The following is a 24519-nucleotide window of genomic DNA, read 5'->3' as shown; positions in this document are numbered from 1 at the left end:
GCAGCTATGCACAGAGCAAGTCCCCTTGAGAGAAATTCAGAAACTACCACACATTGAGCAACTGAGAAAATACCCACACTGAAATTGGTAGGAAAGGCTGAGACACACTCTCACCATAAATCCCACTCCTGCACACTGCCATACAATGAAGAAGAAATCCCTAACTTCCATCTTCTCTTTGAGAAGTTATGGGTTGGACCCCACCCTAATATCCCGAATTTTAAGAATGCATAAATCTAGAGCTTTTGTATGCATTCACAGTTAAGTTGTTAACATGGATATGCCATGCTCTAAAATAGACAAAATACAAAAGTTAGTTGCATTTATTAATTTTTTAAATGTTTATTTATTTTGAGAGAGAGACAAAGAGCAACTGTGAGTAGGGGAGGGTCAGAAAGAGAGAGAGAGAGAGAGAGAGAGAGAGAGAGAGAGACTTAGAATCCCAAGCATGCTCTGCGCTGTCAGCACAGAGCCTGATGCAGAACTTGAATTCACGAACCATGAGATCCTGACCTGAGCTGAAATCAAGAGCCAGACACTTAACCTACTGAGCCACTCAGGCACCCTCCAAAATTATTTCCATTTCTATACACAAACAATGAACTATCAGAAAGAGAAAATAAGAAAGAAACCCCATATATAATAATGCCAAAATGAATAAAATACTAAATTTAACTAAGAAGGAGGTGAAACATAAATTTAATATAAATTTAACCAGTGTACCCATACACTGAACACTATAAAACATTGATGCAAGATATTCAAGAAGGTAGGGAAAAAAAAGAAAAAAAGAGAAGATATTTCCTAGTCTTGGATTGGAAGAATTAATATTATTACAATGTCTGTAGTATCGAAAGCAATTTATAGATTTAATACCACCCTTATCAAAATTCCAAATGGTTTTTCAAAGAAATAGAAAAAGGAAACCTAACATTTGTATGGAACCACAAAAGACTCCAAATAGCCAAAGCAATCTTGAGAAAGGAGAACAAAGCTGGAGGCATTAAACTTCCTAATTGTAAATTATATTCAAATCTATAGTAATCAAAGTAGCATGGTTTGGCATAAAAACAGAAACACAGATCAATGGAACATAGTAAAGAGCCCAAAAATAAATCTATGTAAATATGGTCAATTAATTTATGACAAAGGAGCCAAGAATACACATGAGGAGAGGATAGTCCCTTCAAACACTTGTATTTGGCTCTCTCTCCCCGGTACCTAACCGCTGTGTCAGTGCAGTTAGGCATCAGCAAATTAATGAGAGGAGAGAGGAGGCCCCTGCTCTTGGGCTCACGCAGGAACTTACTCCAGCTCCAGACACACCGTAAACACTTTCATCTAACGGAAGATAAGCTGTGAAATCGGATTTCTGAACCACAAGACACTCGTGTAAAAACTGCATTCCATGCCAGGCCTGAAATGTTCCAGAGCTCAGTTCGTATTTTCTTTTAGAAATTATTTTGGTGAGGAGAGAGGGAAGATGGCGGCGTAGGAGGACGCTGGGCTCACCGCGCGTCCTGCTGATCACTTAGATTCCACCTACACCTGCCTAAATAACCCAGAAAACCACCAGAAGACTAGAAGAATGGAGTCTCTGGAGCGAAGCGCAGACGAGAGGCCCACGAAAGAGGGTAGGAAGGGCGGAGAGGCAGTGCGCACTACACAGACTAGCGGGAGGGAGCCGGGGCGGAGGGGCGGCTCGGCAGCCAAGCAGAGTCCCTGAGTCTGGCTTGCAAAAGCGGAGGGGCCTGACGGAGTGTGTTCCGACAGCAAGCGCGACTTAGCGTCTGGGAGGTCATAAGTTAACAGCTCTGCTCAGAAAGCGGGAAGGCTGGAGGACAAAGGGAGGGAGAGCTGCTGAGCCCCCGGAAGACAGAGCTCAGTTTGGTGGGGAACAAAGGTGCTCGCCAGCGCCATCTCCCCCACCCATCCCCCAGCCAAAATCCCAAAGGGAACCAGTTCCTGCCAGGGAACTTGCTCGCTACGAGCAAACACCCAACTCTGTGCTTCTGAGGAGCCAAACCTCCGGCAGCGGATCTGACTCCCTCCCACTGCCACAGGGCCCCTCCTGAAGTGGATCACCTAAGGAGAAGCGAGCTAAGCCTACCCCTCCTGCCCCCGTGCACCTTGCCTACTCACCCCAGCTAATACGCCAGATCCCCAGCATCACAAGCCTGGCAGTGTGCAAGTAGCCCAGATGGGCCACGCCACCCCACAGTGAATCCCGCCCCTAGGAGAGGGGAAGAGAAGGCACACACCAGTCTGACTGTGGCCCCAGCTGTGGGCTGGGGGCAGACATCAGGTCGGACTGCGGCCCCACCCACCAACTCCAGTTATACACCACAGCACAGGGGAAGTGCCCTGCAGGTCCTCACCACTCCAGGGACTATCCAAAATGACCAAAAGGAAGAATTCCCCTCAGAAGAATCTCCAGGAAATAACAACAGCTAATGAACTGATCAAAAAGGATATAAATAATATAACAGAAAGTGAATTTAGAATAATAGTCATAAAATTAATCGCTGGGCTTGAAAACAGTATACAGGACAGCAGAGAATCTCTTGCTCCAGAGATCAAGGGACTAAGGAACAGTCAGGAGGAGCTGAAAAGCGCTTTAAACAAAATGCATAACAAAATGGAAACCACCACAGCTCGGATTGAAGAGGCAGAGGAGAGAATAGGTGAACTAGAAGATAAAGTTATGGAAAAAGAGGAAGCTGAGAGAAAGAGAGATAAATCCAGGAGTATGAGGGGAAAATTAGAGAACTAAGTGATACACTAAAAAGAAATAATATACGCATAATTGGTATCCCAGAGGAGGAAGAGAGAGGGAAAGGTGCTGAAGGGGTACTTGAAGAAATTATAGCTGAGAACTTCCCTGAACTGGGGAAGGAAAAAGGCATTGAAATCCAAGAGGCACAGAGAACTCCCTTCAGACGTAACTTGAATCGATCTTCTGCACGACATATCATAGTGAAACTGGCAAAATACAAGGATAAAGAGAAAATTCTGAAAGCAGCAAGGGATAAACGTGCCCTCACATATAAAGGGAGACCTATAAGACTCGTGACTGATCTCTCTTTTGAAACTTAGCAGGCCAGAAAGAATTGGCACGAGATTTTCAGGGTGCTAGACAGAAAAAATATGCTGCCGAGAATCCTTTATCCAGCAAGTCTGTCATTTAGAATAGAAGGAGAGATAAAGGTCTTCCCAAACAAACAAAAACTGAAGGAATTTGTCACCACTAAACCAGCCCTACAAGAGATCCTAAAGGGGACCCTGTGAGACAAAGTACCAGAGACATCACTACAAGCATAAAACATACAGACATCACAATGACTCTAAACCCGTATCTTTCTATACTAACACTGAATGTAAATGGATTAAATGTGCCAACCAAAAGACATAGGGTATCAAAATTGGTAAAAAACAAGACCCATCTATTTGCTGTCTACAAGAGACTCATTTTAGACCTGAGGACACCTTTAGATTGAGAGTGAGGGGATGGAGAACTATTTATCATGCTACTGGAAGCCTAAAGAAAGCTGGAGTAGCCATACTTATATCAGACAAACTAGACTTTAAATTAAAGGCTGTAACAAGAGATGAAGAAGGGCATTATATAATAGTTACAGGGTCTATCCATCAGGAAGAGCTAACAATTATAAATGTCTATGCGCCGAATACCGGAGCCCCCAAATATATAAAACAATTACTCATAAACATAAGCAACCTTATTGAGAAGAATGTGGTAATTGCAGGGGACTTTAACACCCCACTTACAGAAATGGATAGATCATCTAGACACACAGTCAATAAAGAAACAAGGGCCCTGAATGAGACATTGGATCAGATGGACTTGACAGATATATTTAGAACTCTGCATCCTAAAGCAACAGAATATACTTTCTTCTCGAGTGCACATGGAACATTCTCCAAGATAGATCATATACTGGGTCACAAAACAGCCTTTCATAAGTTTACAAGAATTGAAATTATACCATGCATACTTTCAGACCACAATGCTATGAAGCTTGAAATCAACCACAGGAAAAAGTCTGGAAAACCTCCAAAAGCATGGAGGTTAAAGAACACCCTACTAACAAATGAGTGGGTCAACCAGGCAATTAGAGAAGAAATTAAAAAATATATGGAAACAAACGAAAATGAAAATACAACAATCCAAACGCTTTGGGACGCAGCGAAGGCAGTCCTGAGAGGAAAATACATTGCAATCCAGGCCTATCTCAAGAAACAAGAAAAATCCCAAATACAAAATCTAACAGCACACCTAAAGGAACTAGAAGCAGAACAGCAAAGGCAGCCTAAACCCAGCAGAAGAGAAATAATAAAGATCAGAGCAGAAATAAACAATATAGAATCTAAAAAAACTGTAGAGCAGATCAACGAAACCAAGAGTTGGTTTTTTGAAAAAATAAACAAAATTGACAAACCTCTAGCCAGGCTTCTCAAAAAGAAATGGGAGATGACCCAAATAGATAAAATCATGAACGAAAATGGAATTATTACAACCAATCCCTCAGAGATACAAACAATTATCAGGGAATACTATGAAAAATTATATGCCAACAAACTGGACAACCTGGAAGAAATGGACAAATTCCTGAACACCCACACTCTTCCAAAACTCAATCAGGAGGAACTAGAAAGCTTGAACAGACCCATAACCAGCGAAGAAATTGAATCAGTTATCAAAAATCTCCCAACAAATAAGAGTCCAGGACCAGATGGCTTCCCAGGGCAGTTCTACCAGATGTTTAAAGCAGAGATAATACCTATCCTTCTCAAGCTATTCCAAATACTTGTATTTGGAAAACTGATAGCCTCATGCAAAATAATAACTGGACTTCTGTCTTACACCACCACAGAAACAATTCAAAATGGGGTAAAGATTTGAATGTAAGACCTAAAACCTTAAAACTCCTAGAAGACATAGCTGGTAAATCCCTTGATATTTGATCTTAGCAATCATTTTTTTTTTTTGGAGTTGACACCCAAAGCAAATGCAACAAAAGCAAAAATAAACATGTGGGACTACATAAAACTGAAAAAGCTTCTGCACGGCAAAGGAAACCATTAACAAAATTAACAACTACCTACGGAGTGGGAGAAAATATTCACAAACCACATATATAATAAGGGATTAGTATCCAAAATATATAAAGAATTCATACAACTTAATAGCAAAACAAAGCAAACAAACAAAAACCCCAAATAATGGAATTTAAAAAATGAGCAAAAGACTTGAAGAGACATTTCTGCAATGATGCTGTAAAAATGGACAGTAGATATATGAAAAGGTGCTCAACATCACTAATCAGGGAAATGTAAATCAAAACTGCAATGAGATAATTGTCCCAACCTATTAGGTCTATTAGATAAAACATAGGAGATAACAGATATTGGCAAGGATGTGGAAAAAAGGGAACCCTTTATGCTGCTGATAGCTATGTAAACTGGTAGAGTCACTTTGGAAAACACTATGGAGGTTCCTCAAGAAATTAAAAATATAACCATCATATGATCCGGTAATCACACTTCTGGGTAAATAGATGAAAGAAATTAAACCATCACCTTATAAAGATATCTGTAGTTCCATGTTTACTGCAGCATTATTCACAATAATCAAGGTATGGAAACAAACTGTGTTCATCAATAGATGATTGGATAAAGAAAATGTGGTGTCTGTATATACAATGAAATATTATTCAGTCTTAAAAGGAAGGAAATTCTACCATTTCCAACAACATTGATAAACTTGGAGGACAGTATGCTAAGGCAAATAAGCCAAACTAAAAAAACCAATACTACATGGGTTCAGTTGTTAAAAAATCTAAAAAAAAAAAATTTTTTTTAAAGGCTGGGCTTACAGAGACAGAGAATAGAACAATTGATTGCCAGAGGGTAGGGCATAGGAGAAATAGAAAATGCTGGGAAATCATTTTCAGTTATAAGTTGAACAGATTATGGTGATCAAATATATAACATGGTGACTATATTAATAGCACTACTCTACAATTAAAATTTGCTAAGAGAGTAGAACTTCAGTGTTCTCACTCCCTCTACTCTCAATAAGAAGAAAGGTGAATACGTGCAGTGATAGGTGTGTGTATTAACTCAGTGGTGGGAATCATTTCACGATGTGTATGTATATGAAATCATTATGCTGTACACTTTAAATATAGTGCAGGGGTTTTTTTTTTGGTCAGTTATACCTTAATAAGTCTGAAAAAGTAATATACATATTAAAACAATTTGGGGGGGAAACAATTATGAATGGAATAAAAGCAGATATTAAAGATGCCTTGTTTTGTAGATGTAAGTCCATTGCGAATTGGCTGTTCTAAGTATGTGTTCAAACCCAGGATTCCTTTGAGAGTTAATCAAGGCACTATTAATCACCCTAAGACAGCAGAATTAATCTAGGGCTGTTCCAGGCAAACTGGCATGTATACTAAGGGTCAGTGAATTCCTGATATTATATACATAGGAAATTTGTTTTAGCATCATTATTTGGGTGTGTAGGGGGGTAGGTATTCACTGCCATGGTACATGTTGCAGCAAAGTTTAATAAAGTTGTATTTTTTTCCTGAAAAATCAATAATGGGACATTTCTGGTGATAAAAGACAAAAATCATTTATTACCAAAAACATATTTCAGTTTCTAGAGGAATGGAATATCAGATAAGCTTGCATATTGATTTCTTAAAAATATTTAAATAAAATAAGTTTAATAAAATGTTTAGTCATATCACTAATAATCAAATTTGATTCTTTATTTCTTAATTTAGAACTGTACATCAACCCCTTCTATAAATGAAGACTTCTGTCAGAAATCAGTCGATGACTTTACTTGCATTTGCCTGAGTGGATACATTCGTGCATATTGTGAAATACATATTGATGGTTGTGCTGAGCCTGAACTGAATTTGGTCCTCTGTCTTAATGGAAGTATTTGTGTTGATGGACCTGGACACATGTTTTACTGCAGGTCAGTATTTATTTACCCACAATTAACTAAATATATATTTAGGAAAGCATATAAACATCATAAGAGTGATGCACGCTGAAATATAAATACTAAGTTTTTGAGTACGTTTTCATCTAAAAAAATGAAATCACAAATTTAAATCAACAATTCTAAGGAAGCATTTACTTTCATATTTTTCAAAATACTATATATTCATATAAATTCCATGTTGGACTTTAAAGTTTATTATCTCTCATTTTATAATTGTTTCATATCCCCTATCCTTCCCAGAATTGAATTGTTTCTTTTCTTAAATATTACACTACATGAATGACACATAGATAGTTCATATTTATAATAGACTTATTACAAAGATTCATTAGTCCTCCTGCTGTACTTACAATTCTAAGATCTTAACAATTGATAAAAAATTTTTATGTGCTAAGATTTATAAAAATAAATTAATGTGTCACTGTATTTTTGAACCAATTACTATTTAAAGTATCTTTTAAAAATTCTTAAGAGGTAATTTTCATTACCTTTGTTTTTTATGATTACATAATATATAAGTGGTTTTTATTTTGAGAATTTAGCCATTACCTGTTCTATTTGTAAAATATAATTGAACCCACATATTTAAAAAATAGTTTACCTTTTCTATTTCATCTGATTTTTGAGAGCTTGATATTAAGTTAAAATCTGTGAACAACTGTATTTCTTCTAAATATCTTAAATTTTGGGAAGGTTGAACATGTTTATTTTGGTGCATAGTTATTTAATAGTAAAGTGTATCTATTATTTTTATATTTTATCAGTTATTTAAAAAAATATTAATATATTCTGCATTATGTTTATTATTGACACCACCATATTTTCTTTGTTCAATATCTACAGTGTGTTTTTGCCCTTTTATTTATTTTGATCTCTGCTGTATTATCTTATTTAGGGCATATCTCTAATGAAGTACACATAGGTGATTGTTTTACATAAACCCAAGATTATTATTGTTTCATTTAACATATACATACAGTGTTCAGTCATTATTATGACACTGTTATTCTTTATTACATATGACCTAACATGCCATTTTTATTTATAGTGTGGTTGTGTGTGTTGTCTCTGTTGTGTCGTATTTTTAGCACGAATTTTGCTTATTTTACTCTGGTAGTTTGATAAAGTACAGAAAGTAAAGATGTTTCCAATATAATTGTAATTTTGTAAAATATCATTATAAAAATGATCACTTGAGCACTGTAAGGATCCTCTGATTGAACCTAATCAGTGCCTGGATGAAGTCAACAACAGTAAGTTCGACATTTACTTCCAATTAATACAGTGTTATAAATGAAGGTTCGAGCCATGGAAACTCATTCTGTTCAATAAAAAAAAATAGAAATAAGTGAACCTAAAACTAAAATGTATATTTTTATAACCTTGCTAATTCAAGCACTATGCAAGCTATGCTACAAATGTTCCGTTTAGGAGATGTTATCCATGGGCTAGTTAGGCTGACCTTTCTTAAAGCATGAAGTCAGTGGAATCTAGACTGAAGAGGCCTGCTTCTTTTCCTAGCCTATCTCCCAGGGACATAGGCAGCCATTACAGCTACAAGGTTATTCAAATTACATTTTTTTTTTAAGTAGACTCCACTTAAAAAACACAGGGCTTGAACTCAAGACGCTGAGATCAAAACTTGAGCTGAGATCAAGAGGGATGCTTAATGACTGAGCCACCCATGCACCCCCAAATTGCATTTAAATAAGACTTGTCTGTCTTCAAACTTCCCTGCTGATTCAGCATTCCTGTAAGCTCTTGAAAGTCTGTGAATGGTAACTAAATGCCTTGGGAATTTCAGTTTCTAGGGGATTTGCACAGTGACTGTGAGTAGCCATAGATGTTGGTGCCAAGTTAGCACAATGATCAAGCCATTTATTTAAAAAGAAAACTCATGGGAGAGACTGTTTTGCAAATCGAATCATAGATTTGTTTGTGAGTTAAGGATTAATCTGTGATATAGTTAAACCATAATAAAATAATCATCTTTATTTAAAAAATTGTATCAAACCTACTGTTAGATCCCATTTTTTTCCATTCTTCAAGTTAAATCAAAAAAGCATACTCTTAGAAATGTGGTAAAATTTTTGTCATTGTCTTTGTTATGTTCATTTTCCTTCAGTGTTTACACAAATCAGTGTTAATATTTGTGTTCTCATTGATGGTTTATTAGTTAATCAGCTTTCTAAATTTTGTTTGATTTTAAATGGGGAAAAAGTCAAAGCCTATAAATTTCCACCTTCATGACACTTATCCTGAAGTCTTCTTTTTGATGTCATTTTGTTAGTAAAAGATTTCAGCCTTTAATGATCTATAGAATATTCTATACTATTGGTTTCCTAATGATTTTGAGAAAACTAATTTTCTTCTGATTAAAAACTTATCCTATATGACAAACTCGGAAATTTGGAACTGAAAACCTAAGATATTTTGTTGTGTTCTTAGCTTAACATATGAATTAGAACTTGGAGAAGTACAAATTTTTAGACCTTATTATTGTTTGAGGATTATGTAGTTAATGTTGTTATTTTGCTTTCATTTCCATCATTGTAGAAAATAAACAAGAGAATGGCCTATTCCCATGAACATTATATTTTATGAATGCAATTGATTCACTTGCTTCATAAAAGCTGATACATGATTTTTAATTTCTTTAATTAAAAACGATGTATAAAATACTTACCCAGTGACTGGCACGTAGATACTTTATAATTTAATTCCCTTCCCTTTTATCTTTGGCATTGAAGCATTTAACCCGAGTATGTGATGTTACATATTTTTCTTATTTATTTCTTCATGTCTGGAAGATTTTATTATTCTGTTATTATTCTTTTCGGCATTAATACTGGTTCATTCATTCTGCATTCTTCTTTGGGTACTAATAATGCTTACATACTGCAATCACAACCTTTAAACTCTGTCAGGCATTTTATTCTTTTTTCTATTTTTATTTCTTTTTAAAAATTCCCTCTAAATTTGTCTACTTCTCAACCATTTTTATCTGGTTTTATGAAATTTTTCCTTAGGATAATATTATTTATTTTCTCTTACATTTCAATGGATATGCACTTTTTAACTAGCTGTTTTCTTCCATTGTAAATGCAATGCCCACTTAGCAAACCATAGTATTATTTTCTGTTTTCAAAGTAATTTATTTGAAGAGTTCATTTTTCTCAAAGTTTTTATAACTTGCCTCATTTTTTGTTAGAATTCTTTAAATTGACTTGAAGTCTCAGTTACTAACATTTTTATGTTTATTGATTTTTATTGCTGTTACCCAGATGTCTCCTATGACCACTTTTATATCCCACCTCTATGGGCCAGACTCTTCTTTATTTCTGTGTCTATAAGACTGTTTTAAATGATAGGACTTACCACTTAAGGAGTGGAGTAGCAGCATGTACTGAGGCATGCCTGAGAAAGCCTATTTTAACTACATGTGTTATTGTGGCTTACATCCAGGGTAAAATTGCTTGGCATGTGTGGGCCCATTTAAATATCTCCACTTCACTCTCTAGACATTGAATGTTGGGTTTCTCTAGATCTGAGATGTGTCAGATTTGTAGTTGGGTCATTGCTGATACTTCTCGTGAAGACATCTGATTAGTTTAGATTATTTTATAACTACAACAATGAAACACATTAAGAATAGCCACTATTGGGGCACCTGGATGGCTCAGTAGGTAAAAGCATGCAACTTTTGATCTCAGGGTTGTACATTTGAGCCCTACGTTGGGTATGGAGATGATTTAAATAAATAAAACACTTAAAGGAAAAAAAAAAGAAGTAGCCAATACTCATGTTTTAATCTTCCTGATAGTTGCTAAATTTTGAAAGGCATAGATAGAATCTTTAAATGTAAAATAAAATGAAGGAAAAAAGAAAGGATGTACTAAAGTCTGACCTTTTAGAATGTGATTCTGGAAGATGGTAAAATGAATAAGCCAGTGATTTGTAGCTAGTTTCCTCATTACAATGGACACATACATAGGTAATATTGCTTTGAATATTGACAATTTAAATCAGTTAACCATTTCAAGCAAAATAAGCTAGGATTAGTTTTGGATAAATAACAACTGGGCTGTTAGGTGCCGGGGAATATTATGTTGAAGTGATTCAATCATACTTTAAAGACAATTTTATAATCATACTTCAGATCATTTCTAGAGAAGTGATAGGACATTTCAAATACCTAAATTTATTTTTAGCAATATATGTGTTAAACAACTCAAACTCTAAGTGAGGTCATTTATATTTCCCAATGAAGACATATTAAGTTAATAATTATGAATGTTTAAATATTAAAAATGGTTAATAATTGATAAGATTTTCAAAATCTTTGCCATTATTTATTACTTTAAAAGAAATGAAAATAACCTTTTGTGCAGAAAATATAATAATTTATTTTTGCATTTCTAGTCCAAACTTAAATGGTATTTCTTATTAACACATTGAATTTTAGGGATAAAGAAGATTATAGAGATTATCTCTGGTGGTCTAGTTAGTATGTAGAGGGAAAAGCAAATGCATGGGAGTTTTGCAGTCAGTTCCTGCAAAGTCATGATAGGTGGGAAAGTCAATTCAAGAACACAATGAGTTTCTTTTTTAATTTTCATTAGAGTACTAATACAAAAAATATATATATACATATGGTAAAAAAAGAAAAAAATCTTACATAGTCAGATACCATGACTGTTGTGTAGGTACAGTTAAACATCTCTTTTGTGCTTTATATTCTGGTGCAAAGTTTAAAGACATTAATGACTTTCTTCAGTTTAATAATGGCTGCTTTCAGAAGTCCATAAGTATTATTAACCATGTGTAACAGTTTAATAGCATTTTAATGTGTGCAAGTTTTATTAAACCATAAAAACTATGTTGAAATTACACTAAAATCCAAATTAGAATCACACGGCAGAGGGCTGTAGAAATAAGGAAAAACACTATACATAACTTTTTCTCTGGCACTATGTAGATTATAAAGAATATAGCAATTAATTTATAAAACAAAGCACTGAGGCATAAAAGATACTTGTTTTTTGTTTTTAATATGTGAAATCCTGTTCCACATAATTTTTCCCTTGGTGTTCTCTACTTTTGGCATTGCAGCATCTCTTTCCATCTGCCACAACTTTTTAGCTGGAAATGTCCCCTCAGTCTGATAGTTCCTCCAAATTCAGCTCTTCTTGGTCATTGCCTCCATATTCTTGAAGTACTTTAGGCCCTTACACTTCTCATTCACCTAAGTTTCATTACATGTTCTGCCATAAACCAAGTGTAATTAGTTCATACTACTATATGTATTACGTTAAAAGAGAAGTAAAACATATTTGGTTACTCACATTGGTATTTTTCCTTATAAAAAAATATTCAAGGGGCACCTGGGTTACTCAGTCAGTTGAGCATCCAGCTTCAGCTCAGGTCATGATCTCATGGCTCGTGAGTTCGAGTCCCATGTCAGGCTCTCTGCTGACAGGTCATAGTCTGCAGCCCACTTTGGATTCTATGTCTCCCTCTCTTCTCTCTCTGCCCTTCCCTGCTCACACTGCCTCTCTCTCTCTCAAAAATAAATAAATGTTTAAAATTTTTTGAAAATATTCAGAAACATCAATAAAAATAATAAATTGTTATTTATAAAATCTCAGCAACCAAAACATATTGGTAAATCAAACATTGGAGATAAGCTTTCCTGAATCCCCTAGTATCATAAGTAAGGAAAGATAGATTCTAGTTCTTTCTATATTTGGATAGAAAAATCAGAGATGGTAGGTAACTAATGAAGTGTACAGAGTGTAAGGGTATTGATCTACAATAACTCATTTTCAACAACCATTAATATCATCTTTGCTGCAAGTTAATTCATTTTATAACTTGGAATAAAATATCTGTATTTAACAACCACACTTTGGTGGCTTTCTATTTATGTTTTCAGAAATATCAGATGGGCTTTTAAATACTCTAACAACTTTTTATTTTGTTTACACTCTCCAAAAATAAACATTTTACCATGAATCCAAAGTTAAATTAATAATGAAAAAAAAATCAATTTATAAGAAAAATAAGGGGTGCCTTGGTGCCTTAGTTGGTTGAGTGTCCAACTTTGGCTCAGGTCATGATCTCATGGCCCCTGAGTTCAAGCCTCACATCAAGTTCTGTGCTGACAGCTCAGAGCCTGGAGCCTGCTTCATATTCTCCCTCTCTCTCTGCCTCTCCTCTACTCATGCTATCTCTAAAATGAATAAGTGTTAAAAAAAAGAAAAGAAAAAGAAATTGCGTTATATTGCCTTATAAAGTATTACAAGTGGTAGAATAATAAGCAGGACTCATTTGCCTTAATAGGTTTACTGTATCAACACTATAGTTGCTATTTTAGCACATTGCTTCAGAAGATACTCAAATTTAAATTGTGAACCTATTTTGATTGTTATATGTAAAATGCTATTTTTACCAATTATAAAATTTTAATTTTAAAATATATATTTCATTAATCAAATTAGTATGCATTTTGCTATATTCAAATGTAGGATTGTATTTCCTTATTTTAAAATTTATTTTTTAATAATGAGGACTCCTTTTGATGACTCTCTGAGCCATCAGAACTCTTATAGTTAATCATTAAATATTTTCCTATGTTCATACTTTTTAAAACCCATCACAGGAATTTTCAATATTTTGGGGTGCTTTTTAAATTACACATTTTGCAATTTGTTCTCCAAATCAAGTGATATACTAAGTTTTTAAAAATTTAATTCATAAATTTTTAGTGCATTTCTTTTTATTGAATTATAATTAATATTCAGTGTTATATTGGTTTCAGGTATACAATATAATGATTTAACAATTCTATACATTACTCAGTGCTCATCAGGGTAAGTGGTGTACCTTGGTGGCTCAGTCAGTTAAGCATCCTACCCTTGATTTCAGCTCAGGTCACAATTTCATGATTTGTGAGATTGAGCCCTGTGTCAAGCTCCAAGGTGACAGTATGGAGCCTGATAGAGTTTTCTCTCTCTCTCTCTCTCTCTCTCTCTCTCTCTCTCTCTCTCTCTTTTGTTTCTCTCTGTCCCTCCCTTGCTTACATTCTCTCTCTCTCTCTCTCTCTCTCTCTCACTCACTCTAAATAAATAAATAAATAATTTTTAAGAATAAAAAAGTGTGGGGAGGATTTACTTCCATCACACTTTCCTTAAAAAAAAAAAGGTGTCTTCTTTTTTGTTTGTTTTTATTTGAATTCCAGTTATTTAACATACAGTGTAATATTAGTTTCAGGTGTAGAATAGAGTGATTCAACATTTCCATACAACACTTGGTGCTGATCACAAGTGCATTCCTTAATCTCCATCACTTATTTATTTATTTATTTATTTTATATATGAAATTTATTGTCAAATTGGTTACCATACAACACCCAGTGCTCATCCCAAAAGGTGCCCTCCTCAATACCCATCACCCACCCTCTCCTCCCTCCCACCCCCCATCAACCCTCAGTTTGTTCTCAGTTTTTAACAGTCTCTTATGCTTTGGCTGTCTCCCACTCTAACCTCTTTTTTTTTTTTTCCTTCCCCTCCCCCATGGGTTCCTGTTAAGTTTCTCAGGATCCACATAAGAGTGAAACCATATGGTATCTGTCTTTCTCTGTATGGCTTATTTCACTTAGCATCACACTCTCCAGTTCCATCCACGTTGCTACAAAAGGCCATATTTCATTTTTTCTCATTGCCACCTAGTACTCCATTGTGTATATAAACCACAATTTCTTTATCCATTCATCAGTTGATGGACATTTAGGCTCTTTCCATAATTTGGCTATTGTTGAGAGTGCTGCTATGAACATTGGGGTACAAGTGCCCCTGTGCATCAGTACTCCTGTATCCCTTGGATAAATTCCTAGCAGTGCTATTGCTGGGTCATAGGGTAGGTCTATTTTTAATTTTCTGAGGAACCTCCACACTGCTTTCCAGAGCGGCTGCATCAGTTTGCATTCCCACCAACAGTGCAAGAGGGTTCCCGTTTCTCCACATCCTCTCCAGCATCTGTAGTCTCCTGATTTGTTCATTTTGGCCACTCTGACTGGCGTGAGGTGATACCTGAGTGTGGTTTTGATTTGTATTTCCCTGATAAGGAGCGACGCTGAACATCTTTTCATGTGCCTGTTGGCCATCCGGATGTCTTCTTTAGAGAAGTGTCTATTCATGTTTTCTGCCCATTTCTTCACTGGGTTATTTGTTTTTCGGGTGTGGAGTTTGGTGAGCTCTTTATAGATTTTGGATACTAGCCCTTTGTCCGATATGTCATTTGCAAATATCTTTTCCCATTCCGTTGGTTGCCTTTTAGTTTTGTTGGCTGTTTCCTTTGCTGTGCAGAAGCTTTTTATCTTCATAAGGTCCCAGTAATTCACTTTTGCTTTTAATTCCCTTGCCTTTGGGGATGTGTCAAGTAAGAGATTGCTATGGCTGAGGTCAGAGAGGTCTTTTCCTGCTTTCTCCTCTAAGGTTTTGATGGTTTCCTGTCTCACATTCAGGTCCTTTATCCATTTTGAGTTTATTTTTGTGAATGGTGTGAGAAAGTGGTCTAGTTTCATTCTTCAGCGTGTTGCTGTCCAGTTCTCCCAGCACCATTTGTTAAAGAGACTGTCTTTTTCCCATTGGATGTTCTTTCCTGCTTTGTCAAAGATGAGTTGGCCATACGTTTGTGGGTCTAGTTCTGGGGTTTCTATTCTATTCCATTGGTCTATGTGTCTGTTTTGGTGCCAATACCATGCTGTCTTGATGATGACAGCTTTGTAGTAGAGGCGAAAGTCTGGGATTGTGATGCCTCCTGCTTTGGTCTTCTTCAAAATTCCTTTGGCTATTCGGGGCCTTTTGTGGTTCCATATGAATTTTAGGATTGCTTGTTCTAGTTTCGAGAAGAATGCTGGTGCAATTTTGATTGGGATTGCATTGAATGTGTAGATAGCTTTGGGTAGTATTGACATTTTGACAATATTTATTCTTCCAATCCATGAGCAGGGAATGTCTTTCCATTTCTTTAAATCTTCTTCAATTACCTTTGTAAGCTTTCTATAGTTTTCAGCATACAGATCCTTTACATCTTTGGTTAGATTTATTCCTAGGTATTTTATGCTTCTTGGTGCAATTGTGAATGGGATCAGTTTCTTTATTTGTCTTTCCGTTGCTTCGTTGTTAGTGTATAAGAATGCAACTGATTTCTGTACATTGATTTTGTATCCTGCAACTTTGCTGAATTCCTGTATCAGTTCTAGCAGACTTTTGGTGGAGTCTATCGGATTTTCCATGTATAATATCATGTCATCTGCAAAAAGCGAAAGCTTGACTTCATCTTTGCCAATTTTGATGCCTTTGATTTCCTTTTGTTGTCTGATTGCTGATGCTAGAACTTCCAGCACTATGTTAAACAACAGCGGTGAGAGTGGGCATCCCTGTCGTGTTCCTGATCTCAGGGAAAAAGCTCTCAGTTTTTCCCCGTTGAGGATGATGTTAGCTGTGGGCTTTTCATAAATGGCTTTTATGATCTTTAAGTATGTTCCTTCTATCCCGTCCATCACTTATTTAACCCATCAACCCACCCACCTCCCCTCTGGTAAACATCAGTTTTTTTTTTCTCTATCTTTAAGGGTCTGCTTCTTGGTTTGCCTTTCTGTCTCTAGTTTTTTTTTCCTCTTTGCCCATTTGTTTTGTTTCTTTGACATTTGTCTTTCTCTGACTTATTTTTCTTAGCATAATACACTCTAATAATACACTCTAGTTCCACTCTAGTTCCATCCATGTTACTATAATTGGCAAGATTTCATTCTTTTTTGTTGCCAAGTAATATTCCTGTGTGCGCGTGTGTGTGTGTGTGTGTGTGTGTGTGTGTGTATCACATCTTCTTTATATATTCATCAGCCAGTAGACACATGGGCTGTTCCAAGAATTCAGTTAAGTCATAGGATACAAAATCGATGTCCAGAAATCTGTAGTATTTCTATACATCAGTAATTAAGGGAAGAAAGAGAAATTAAGGAATCAATCCCATTTGCAGTTACACCAAAACAATAAATGTACTTTTAATTTCTTTTATCTATTTCACAACACACACACACACACACACACACACACACACACACAACCCTACCTACCCTCTGGCAACTATCAGTTTGTTCTCCATATTTAAGAGTCTGGGTGTGTTGGTTTGTTTGTGAACTTTTTTTGTTTGTTTGGTTGGTTGGTTGGTTTATTTTTTATTAATTTTTTTTGTTTCTTAAATTCCACATATGAATGAAATCCTGTGGTATTTGTCTTTCTCTAACTTACTTCACTTAGTGTTATATCCTCTAGGTATATCCATGTTATGCAAGTGACAAGATCTCGTTGTATATTCCATCATGTACACACACACACACACACACACACACACACACACACATACCACATCATTGTCCATTAATCCATTGATTGATATTTGGGCCGCTTCCATATCTTGGCTTTTATAAATAATGCTGCGGTAAACACAGGGGTGTATATATCTTCCAGAATTATTGTTTTTGGTTCTTTGGATAAATACCCAGTAGGAAAATTGCTAGATCTTGTGTATTTATATTTTTAATTTTTTGAGGAAACTCCATACTGTTTTCCACAGTGACTATACCAATTTTCATTCTCATCAATAGGGTACAAGGGTTCCTTTTTCTCTACACCCTTGCCAATACTTGTTATTTCTTGTCTTTTTAATTCTAGCCATTCTGGCAGGTGTGAAGTAATACCTCATTGTGTTTGTTTTAATTTTTTTGATGTTTATTTTCAAGAGAGGGAGAGACAGAACTCAAGCAGGGAAGGGGCAGAAAGAGAGGCATACACAGAATCAGAAGCAGGCTCTAGGCTCTGAGATGTCAGCACAGAGCTTGACACCAGGCTTGAACCCATGAACCATGAGATCATGACCTGAGTCGAAGTCAGACGCTTAACCAACTGAACCACCCAGGCACCGCTCATTGTGATTTTGATTTCTAGTTCCTTCTTGATTAGTGGTGTTGAGCATCTTTTCATATACCTGCTGTCCATTTATATGTCTTCTCTAGAAAAATGTCTATTCATGTCCTCTGCCCATTTTTAATTGGATTACTTTTTTTTTGGTGTTTGCTTGTATAAGTTCTTTATATATTTTGAATATTAACTCCTTATTGGACGTAACATTTGCAAATATCTTGTCCCATTCAATAGTTTACCTTGTCATTTGTTAATGGTTTCTCTTCCTATGGAAAGGTTTGTTGTTGTAGTCTCAAAAGTTTAATATGCTTTTGTTTTCCTTACCTAAGGAGACATATCTAGAAAACTCTTTCTATTGCTAATGTCAAAAAAATTACTGCCTATATTTTCTTCTGTGAGTTTTATGGTTTCCAGTCTCATATTTAGATATTTAATCCATTTTGAGTTTATTTGTGTTTATAGTATAAGAAAATGGTCCCATTTCATTATTTTGCATGTAGCTGTCCAGTTTTCCCATTTGTTGAAGAGATCATCTTTTCCCCATTGTATAGTCTTGCCTCCTTTGTTGTAGATTAATTAACCATATAAGTGTAGGTTTATTTCTAGACTTTCTATTCTGTTTCATTACCTATGTGTGTATTTTTGTGCCACTATCATACTGTTTTGATTGCTACAACTTTAAATTTTTTTTACGATTTATTTTTGAGAGAGAGAGAGAGAGAGAGCGAGAGAGAGCATGAACCAGGGAGGGGCAGAGAGAGAGAGGGGAGACACAGAATCTGAAGCAGGCTCCATGTTCTGAGCTGTCAGCACAGAGCCCAGTGTAGGGCTCAGACTCAGGAACCTTGAGATAATGACCTGAGCCAAAGTTGGATGCTTAATTGACTGAGCCACCCAGGTGCCCCTGATTGCTACAACTTTATAGTCTATCTTAAAACCTAGCACTGTGATTATCTCCAGCTTTGTTCTTGTTTTTCAAGATTGCTTTGGCAATTCAAGGTATTTTGTGGTTCCATACAAATTTTAGTGTTATTTGTTCTAGTTCTGTGGAAAATGTTATTGGTATTTTCATATGGATTGCATTAAATCTGAAGATTTCTTTGGAAATTCTTTGGAAAACAATATTTCTTCTTCCCATCCATGAGTATGGAATATCTTTCTATTTGTTTGAACCACTGTGTTTTTAACATTGATTATAGATTTTCCAAATATATAAATTAAATCACTCTAAGATATCATTTTACTAAATCAACATCACAGAAAACATTAAGGTAGAATTACACTAATATTTGCTTATTTCCAACTTTTTTATAACGTTTGGGATTGACTTTGAATATAATGTGTGTACTTTATTCTCTGGTTAGTGCTATTGTGATATATGCGTTCTTTGTCATTCCCTAGGTAAATAAGTAAAAATCAATGGTGAGCATTTATATGGTAGTTTGCCTTTAAAAATCCCTGACAATAATTCATGACCAAATCATTACTTTTTAAAAGTTAAATATATATTATTTTAGACACAAATCAATGTCGAACACAGCAAATGTGACAGTAAATCCAAAGAAAAATAATGTTTATGTGTTAAATAGAAAATTTATATTAGTGACAGAGAAAGCCTCTTTATTCAATATGAAGAATTTGACTCTATACAGCACACACAGGGATTGCTCTGTTTCACCAAGTTAAGTTTTATATAGATTTTTATTCCTCTTGGGGATATAGTTAAGGTCATTTTAGTTTATTACCACATGTAGAAAATAAAATAAGAACATTACTGATCTACTCTCACAAAATTATAATGAAAATTGGTGATTTCTATATCTTTTAGGCAAATACTGATTTAATTTCAAAAGATTAAAGATTAGAATTGAGAGAAACAAGGGGTGCTTGGGTGGCTCAGTCAGTTAAGTGCCAGACTTCAGCTTAGGTCATGATCTCATGGTTCCTGGGTTCAAGCCCCACGTTGGGCTCTGTGCTGACAGCTCATAGCCTGGAGTCTGCTTCAGATTCTGTTTCTCCCTCTCTCTCTGCCCCTTCTCAGCTCACACTGTGTCTGTCTGTCTCTCTCTTTCAAAGGTAAATAAATGTTAAAAAAAAAAAGTTTTAAAAAAGAATTGAGAAAAACATGAATTTCATGGTAACATTAATTATTATGTTATTTAACTCATCAAGTAATTCTTGGGAAACTACTGTACAAAACAATATCCTTGAGGTTGGAATCTTGAAGTTTCATATGATTTCACTCAGGTGTGGAATCTTAGAAACAAAACAAACAAACAAATAAAAGGAGATACAAACAAAAGAACAGACTCTTAAATACAGAAAACAAACTTGTGGTTGCCCAAGGGTGGGGCAATGGGTGAAACAGAGAAAGTGGATTAAGAGTACACTTATCTTGATGAGCACTGAGAAATGAATAGAATTGTTGAATAATTATATTGTACACCTGGAACTAATATAACACTATGTTAATTATACTTCAATAAAAATATAAAATAAAATATAAAAAATAAAAGTACTTTTCTTCCAGTTCACATCATTTAGCAATTCATAGAATGTGATTTTTAATTTCTGCTTGAGTTATCAGCAGACAGAATAACAGTTTAACACTTTTATTTCTTTAAAAGTATATGTTTAATTATTTTTAGTGTTTAGTGCTTGTCCTGTATGGAAACTAACTATGGAAATTTTTCAAATGCAAATTTTTTCTAATGTTTATTTATTCTTGAGAGAGAGAGAGAGAGAGAGCATGCGAGCATGCGCATAAGCGGGGGAGGGTCAGAGAGAGGAAGACACAGAATCTGAAGCAGGCTCCATGTCCGGCTCAAACTCTTGAACCATGAGATCATGACCTGAGCCAAAGTTGGATGCTCAACCGACTGAGCCACCCAAATGCCCCTGTCAAATGCAAATTTTAAGCAATATGTAGTTATTCATTCCCTTCAACTAAGCACTGTTACTAAAATCATGACTTTTATAGTCAAATGTTTTCTGGAAGTAAAGCCCTTCCACAAGTAAGGGTGAATTTCCCATAATATTTAAGTTATAATGATTGAAGTATATATTTTTTAATTTTTTTAATGTTTATTTATTTTTGAGAGAGAGAGAGAGAGAGAGAGAGAGAGACAGAGCATGAGTGGGGGAGGGGTAGAGAGAGAGGGAGACAGAATCTGAAGCAGGCTCCAGGCTCTGAGCTATCAGCACAGAGCCCGACATGGGGCTCAAACTCACGAGCCATGAGATCATGACCTGAGCTGAAGTTGGGACACTCAACCAACTGGCTAGGCCACCCAGGGAGACCCATATTTTTTTTTAATAATGGGATAAATATCCCATTTTTCTAGGAAGATATTTTATTCAGATGATAGGAAATAAAATAAATAATGATTTTGAACACTGCTGAATAGTTTATTGTGCTCATTGTGTGTCTCTGTTATAGCATTTTAGTCTAACTTTTGCAATTGTACAGATTAAGTTTCCTAAATGTACATCTTTTTATTATTTCTAAAAATATAACCCATTTTGTATCTTGGTTTTCAAATTTTGGCCATAAGTCATTGATGAATACTGTGGACATTGCAAGGGGGAAGAAATTCTATCAACATGAATTTTGTTTTTATTATTGAAGTAGAAAATGTAGGAGAACTTTAATATCAGAAATTACAATTATATTTTTCTGTTAATGCATTGAATGTATAGGATTACCTAATATGTAATAGTGCTAATGCAAAAGTTTGACCAGGGTTCTTAAGGATTAAATAAGGGCAATGTTAAAGTTTGAAATAAAAACAAAATGCTTCCTCTGGAAAAAAAAAAAACTTTCCAAATTTATTTTACATTACACTTACACAGATATTTTAACAATGAAGAAAAATAATAAAACTGGAAATCTTTCCTCTTGGCTATTAGAATATTTTTGGTTTGCTACAATGATTTAAAAGAGTTTTCACAAATTTTATCTCTTCCACAATAAAAGCCAGTGTCAGAATTTGATCTCTGCCTACCTGATTGGACAGAATTAAACTTTAATGCCACATTCTGCAGTCTAGTTTGACAGTACTTTTTCATCAAAGACGTTGGGCAGTAAGGAAAGAAAAAAAAATTGCTCATACTTCTTACTGTCAGTGGAATTTCTGTATCTCCACAGGTCAGGGCATCAGTACATTTACAGCATACTTTAGTTCTTTAGTAATATCTTTTCTAGACCAATTTATATGGCTGAAAAGTCTTCTTGCCTTCCAAATTTAATAAGATAATTTTTCCTTATCCATAAGGTTTCCAAGCTTCTCCCAAATATTTTAGGCCTGGGAGAACTATAAACTTAATAATGAGATTTTTGAATATGATCTTAAATTATTTAAACTGAAATATCAGTATTTTAAATTGAATATCAGTATTTTAAATTGAAATATCAGTGCAAGTGTTTGTGTAGGAAAGTCGGGCAGAAGAGTGTGTGTGTGTTTGTGTGTGTGTGAGAGAGAGAGAGAGATAGAGATGGAGAGAGTAGAGAATGAGAGAGAATTTTTAATATCTTCCAGTTATTTAGACATAGAAAGGCATTCACTTTGTTTTTATATATTTTGATTACATATATTCAGAATAGCATTATATTGTGTCATATATGACCAACTCACTCTATGTAGATATCTTTTTTTTTAATTAGCTAAGTCATCTGTTTATACAACAAACATTTATTGAGTGTTTTTGACCTGGCATATACTTAAAGGTATAGAGGTAAATACATGTCTTAGATAAATATGTTTACAGTTTATTAAGGAAATCTGTGAAAAAGAAAAATGCAACATGGTGTATAAGGGCAATGCAGTAAAAATACATACAGTTTCAGTAGGGGAATACAGTAAAAAGTTACCCATTCTCTTTTGATGTGTCCTTTAATGTTTCAAAAATAGGTGGTTTTTGACACTGTCTTGAAGGAGGAGCTCATCACACTGGTATATTTGATAACAAAAGCAGATGAAAAAAACCGTGAAGCAAGGAAAGGTGATATGACATGCAGACTTTGCTGTTATAAGGACTTCATTGTCATTTAAATTAAAAATGTATTGGGGTTTCTGGGTGACTCAGTCAGTTAGGCATCTGACTCTTGATTTTGGTTCAGGTCATGGTCTCACAGTTCTTCAGCTTGAGCCCCCTGTCAGGCTCTGCACTGGCCCCACAGAGTCTCTTTGGAATTCTCTCCCTCTCCCTCTCTCTCTGCCTCTCCCCCAATTGCTCATACACAGTCTCTCTCTCCCTCTCTCTCTCTCTCTTTCTCCAAGAATAAATAAAACTTTAAAAGATGTATTGAAGGTGTGACAAAAATAGATGTGCTAAGTTACTAAGGAACCAGACCCTGCATAGATTTGTAAAATATTGTAGGACTTTGGACTTAATCCTGTAAATGACAAGAGAAGGTTCTTTAAAGGTTCATAAGGAAGGGAGTCAAATGGTCAGATTTGTACTTTGGAGAAATAACTTCTGGAAGCAATTTATCTGTCTAATAAAATAAAGTACCAAGTACTGTAATGACCTAGATAAATAAGGCTGGTGTGAGTCCAGAAGAGACCATGAAAAAGGAGGAGATGGGTAGGGTTGAAAGAGATTTGGGAGTTTAAAATCAAAAATGTTAATATTGGTTGAATGTGGGAGTAAGATGAAGAGTCAAGGATGGCTCTAGGTTTTTTAGGCATTGTTGTTTATATAAATTCATTTATCTGATAATCATTGTCTCCAAAGTGGGAATAGATCCTAGGTCTCCTACTTTTGTGTAGTTCTGTGATTCAGTCAGAATTAATTGTTAGCCCAAAGCCTTTTAACTTAAATAATGCAAAAAAGTCAGCCTGAGTGAGTTTTCAAACCAATTTTGTTGACCTGGGAACATAATAAACAGAAATAAGACCTATAGAAATATATAGACACTATAGCTTCTGTCATGTATATTTTCACCTCCTTCTCCTCCTTCTCCTTCTCCTTCTCCTTCTTCGTAATTAAAATAATCTAAGGGGCACCTGGGTGGCTCAGTCGGTTGAGCATTGGACTCTTGATTTCAGTTCCTGTCATGATCTCAGGGTTCATGGGCTCAAGTCCCTGACAGTGCAGAGCCTACTTGGGATTCTCTCTCCTTCTCTCTGCCCCTCTGCGGCTAGCTCTCTCTCTCTCTCAAAATAAATAAAAATTAAAACTAAGAAAAAAATCTAATAATTTTTCAGGAAATAAAATAAAGTTCGTGTAACAAAACACATAGAAAGGATTGTTGATCTGTAAATAGTTTAATTTTAAACATATTCCTTACTATCTCAAAACCTCATATCCTTATGATTAAAAATATTTAACCATTTTTTATGTTATTAACTATGCTTTAACATATCTATAAATAAGATAATGAATACCCTTAAAATCCTCAGGGAATATGAGTTAATAACTTTAGAATTCATAAAATTAAGGAACATAAAAATTGATGAGTTAAAGGCTTTTGTAATAGTCCAA

General features: G+C 35.2%; 1 protein-coding gene across 1 annotated transcript in view; it reads left to right on the top strand.

Annotated features, from left to right (window-relative positions):
• Positions 1-24519, top strand: part of EYS (eyes shut homolog) — a 1626372-nt gene that overhangs the window by 644319 nt on the left and 957534 nt on the right. Inside the window, exon 20 of the mRNA XM_047860135.1 lies at positions 6816-7015. Within this exon, the coding sequence (XP_047716091.1) occupies positions 6816-7015 (200 nt within the window). The remainder of the gene's footprint in view (positions 1-6815; positions 7016-24519) is intronic.

The sequence above is a fragment of the Prionailurus viverrinus genome, chromosome B2 (genome assembly GCF_022837055.1).
Source record: "Prionailurus viverrinus isolate Anna chromosome B2, UM_Priviv_1.0, whole genome shotgun sequence".
NCBI classification, from domain to species: Eukaryota; Metazoa; Chordata; class Mammalia; order Carnivora; family Felidae; genus Prionailurus; species Prionailurus viverrinus.
This window is presented reverse-complemented; position numbering and strand designations above follow the sequence as displayed.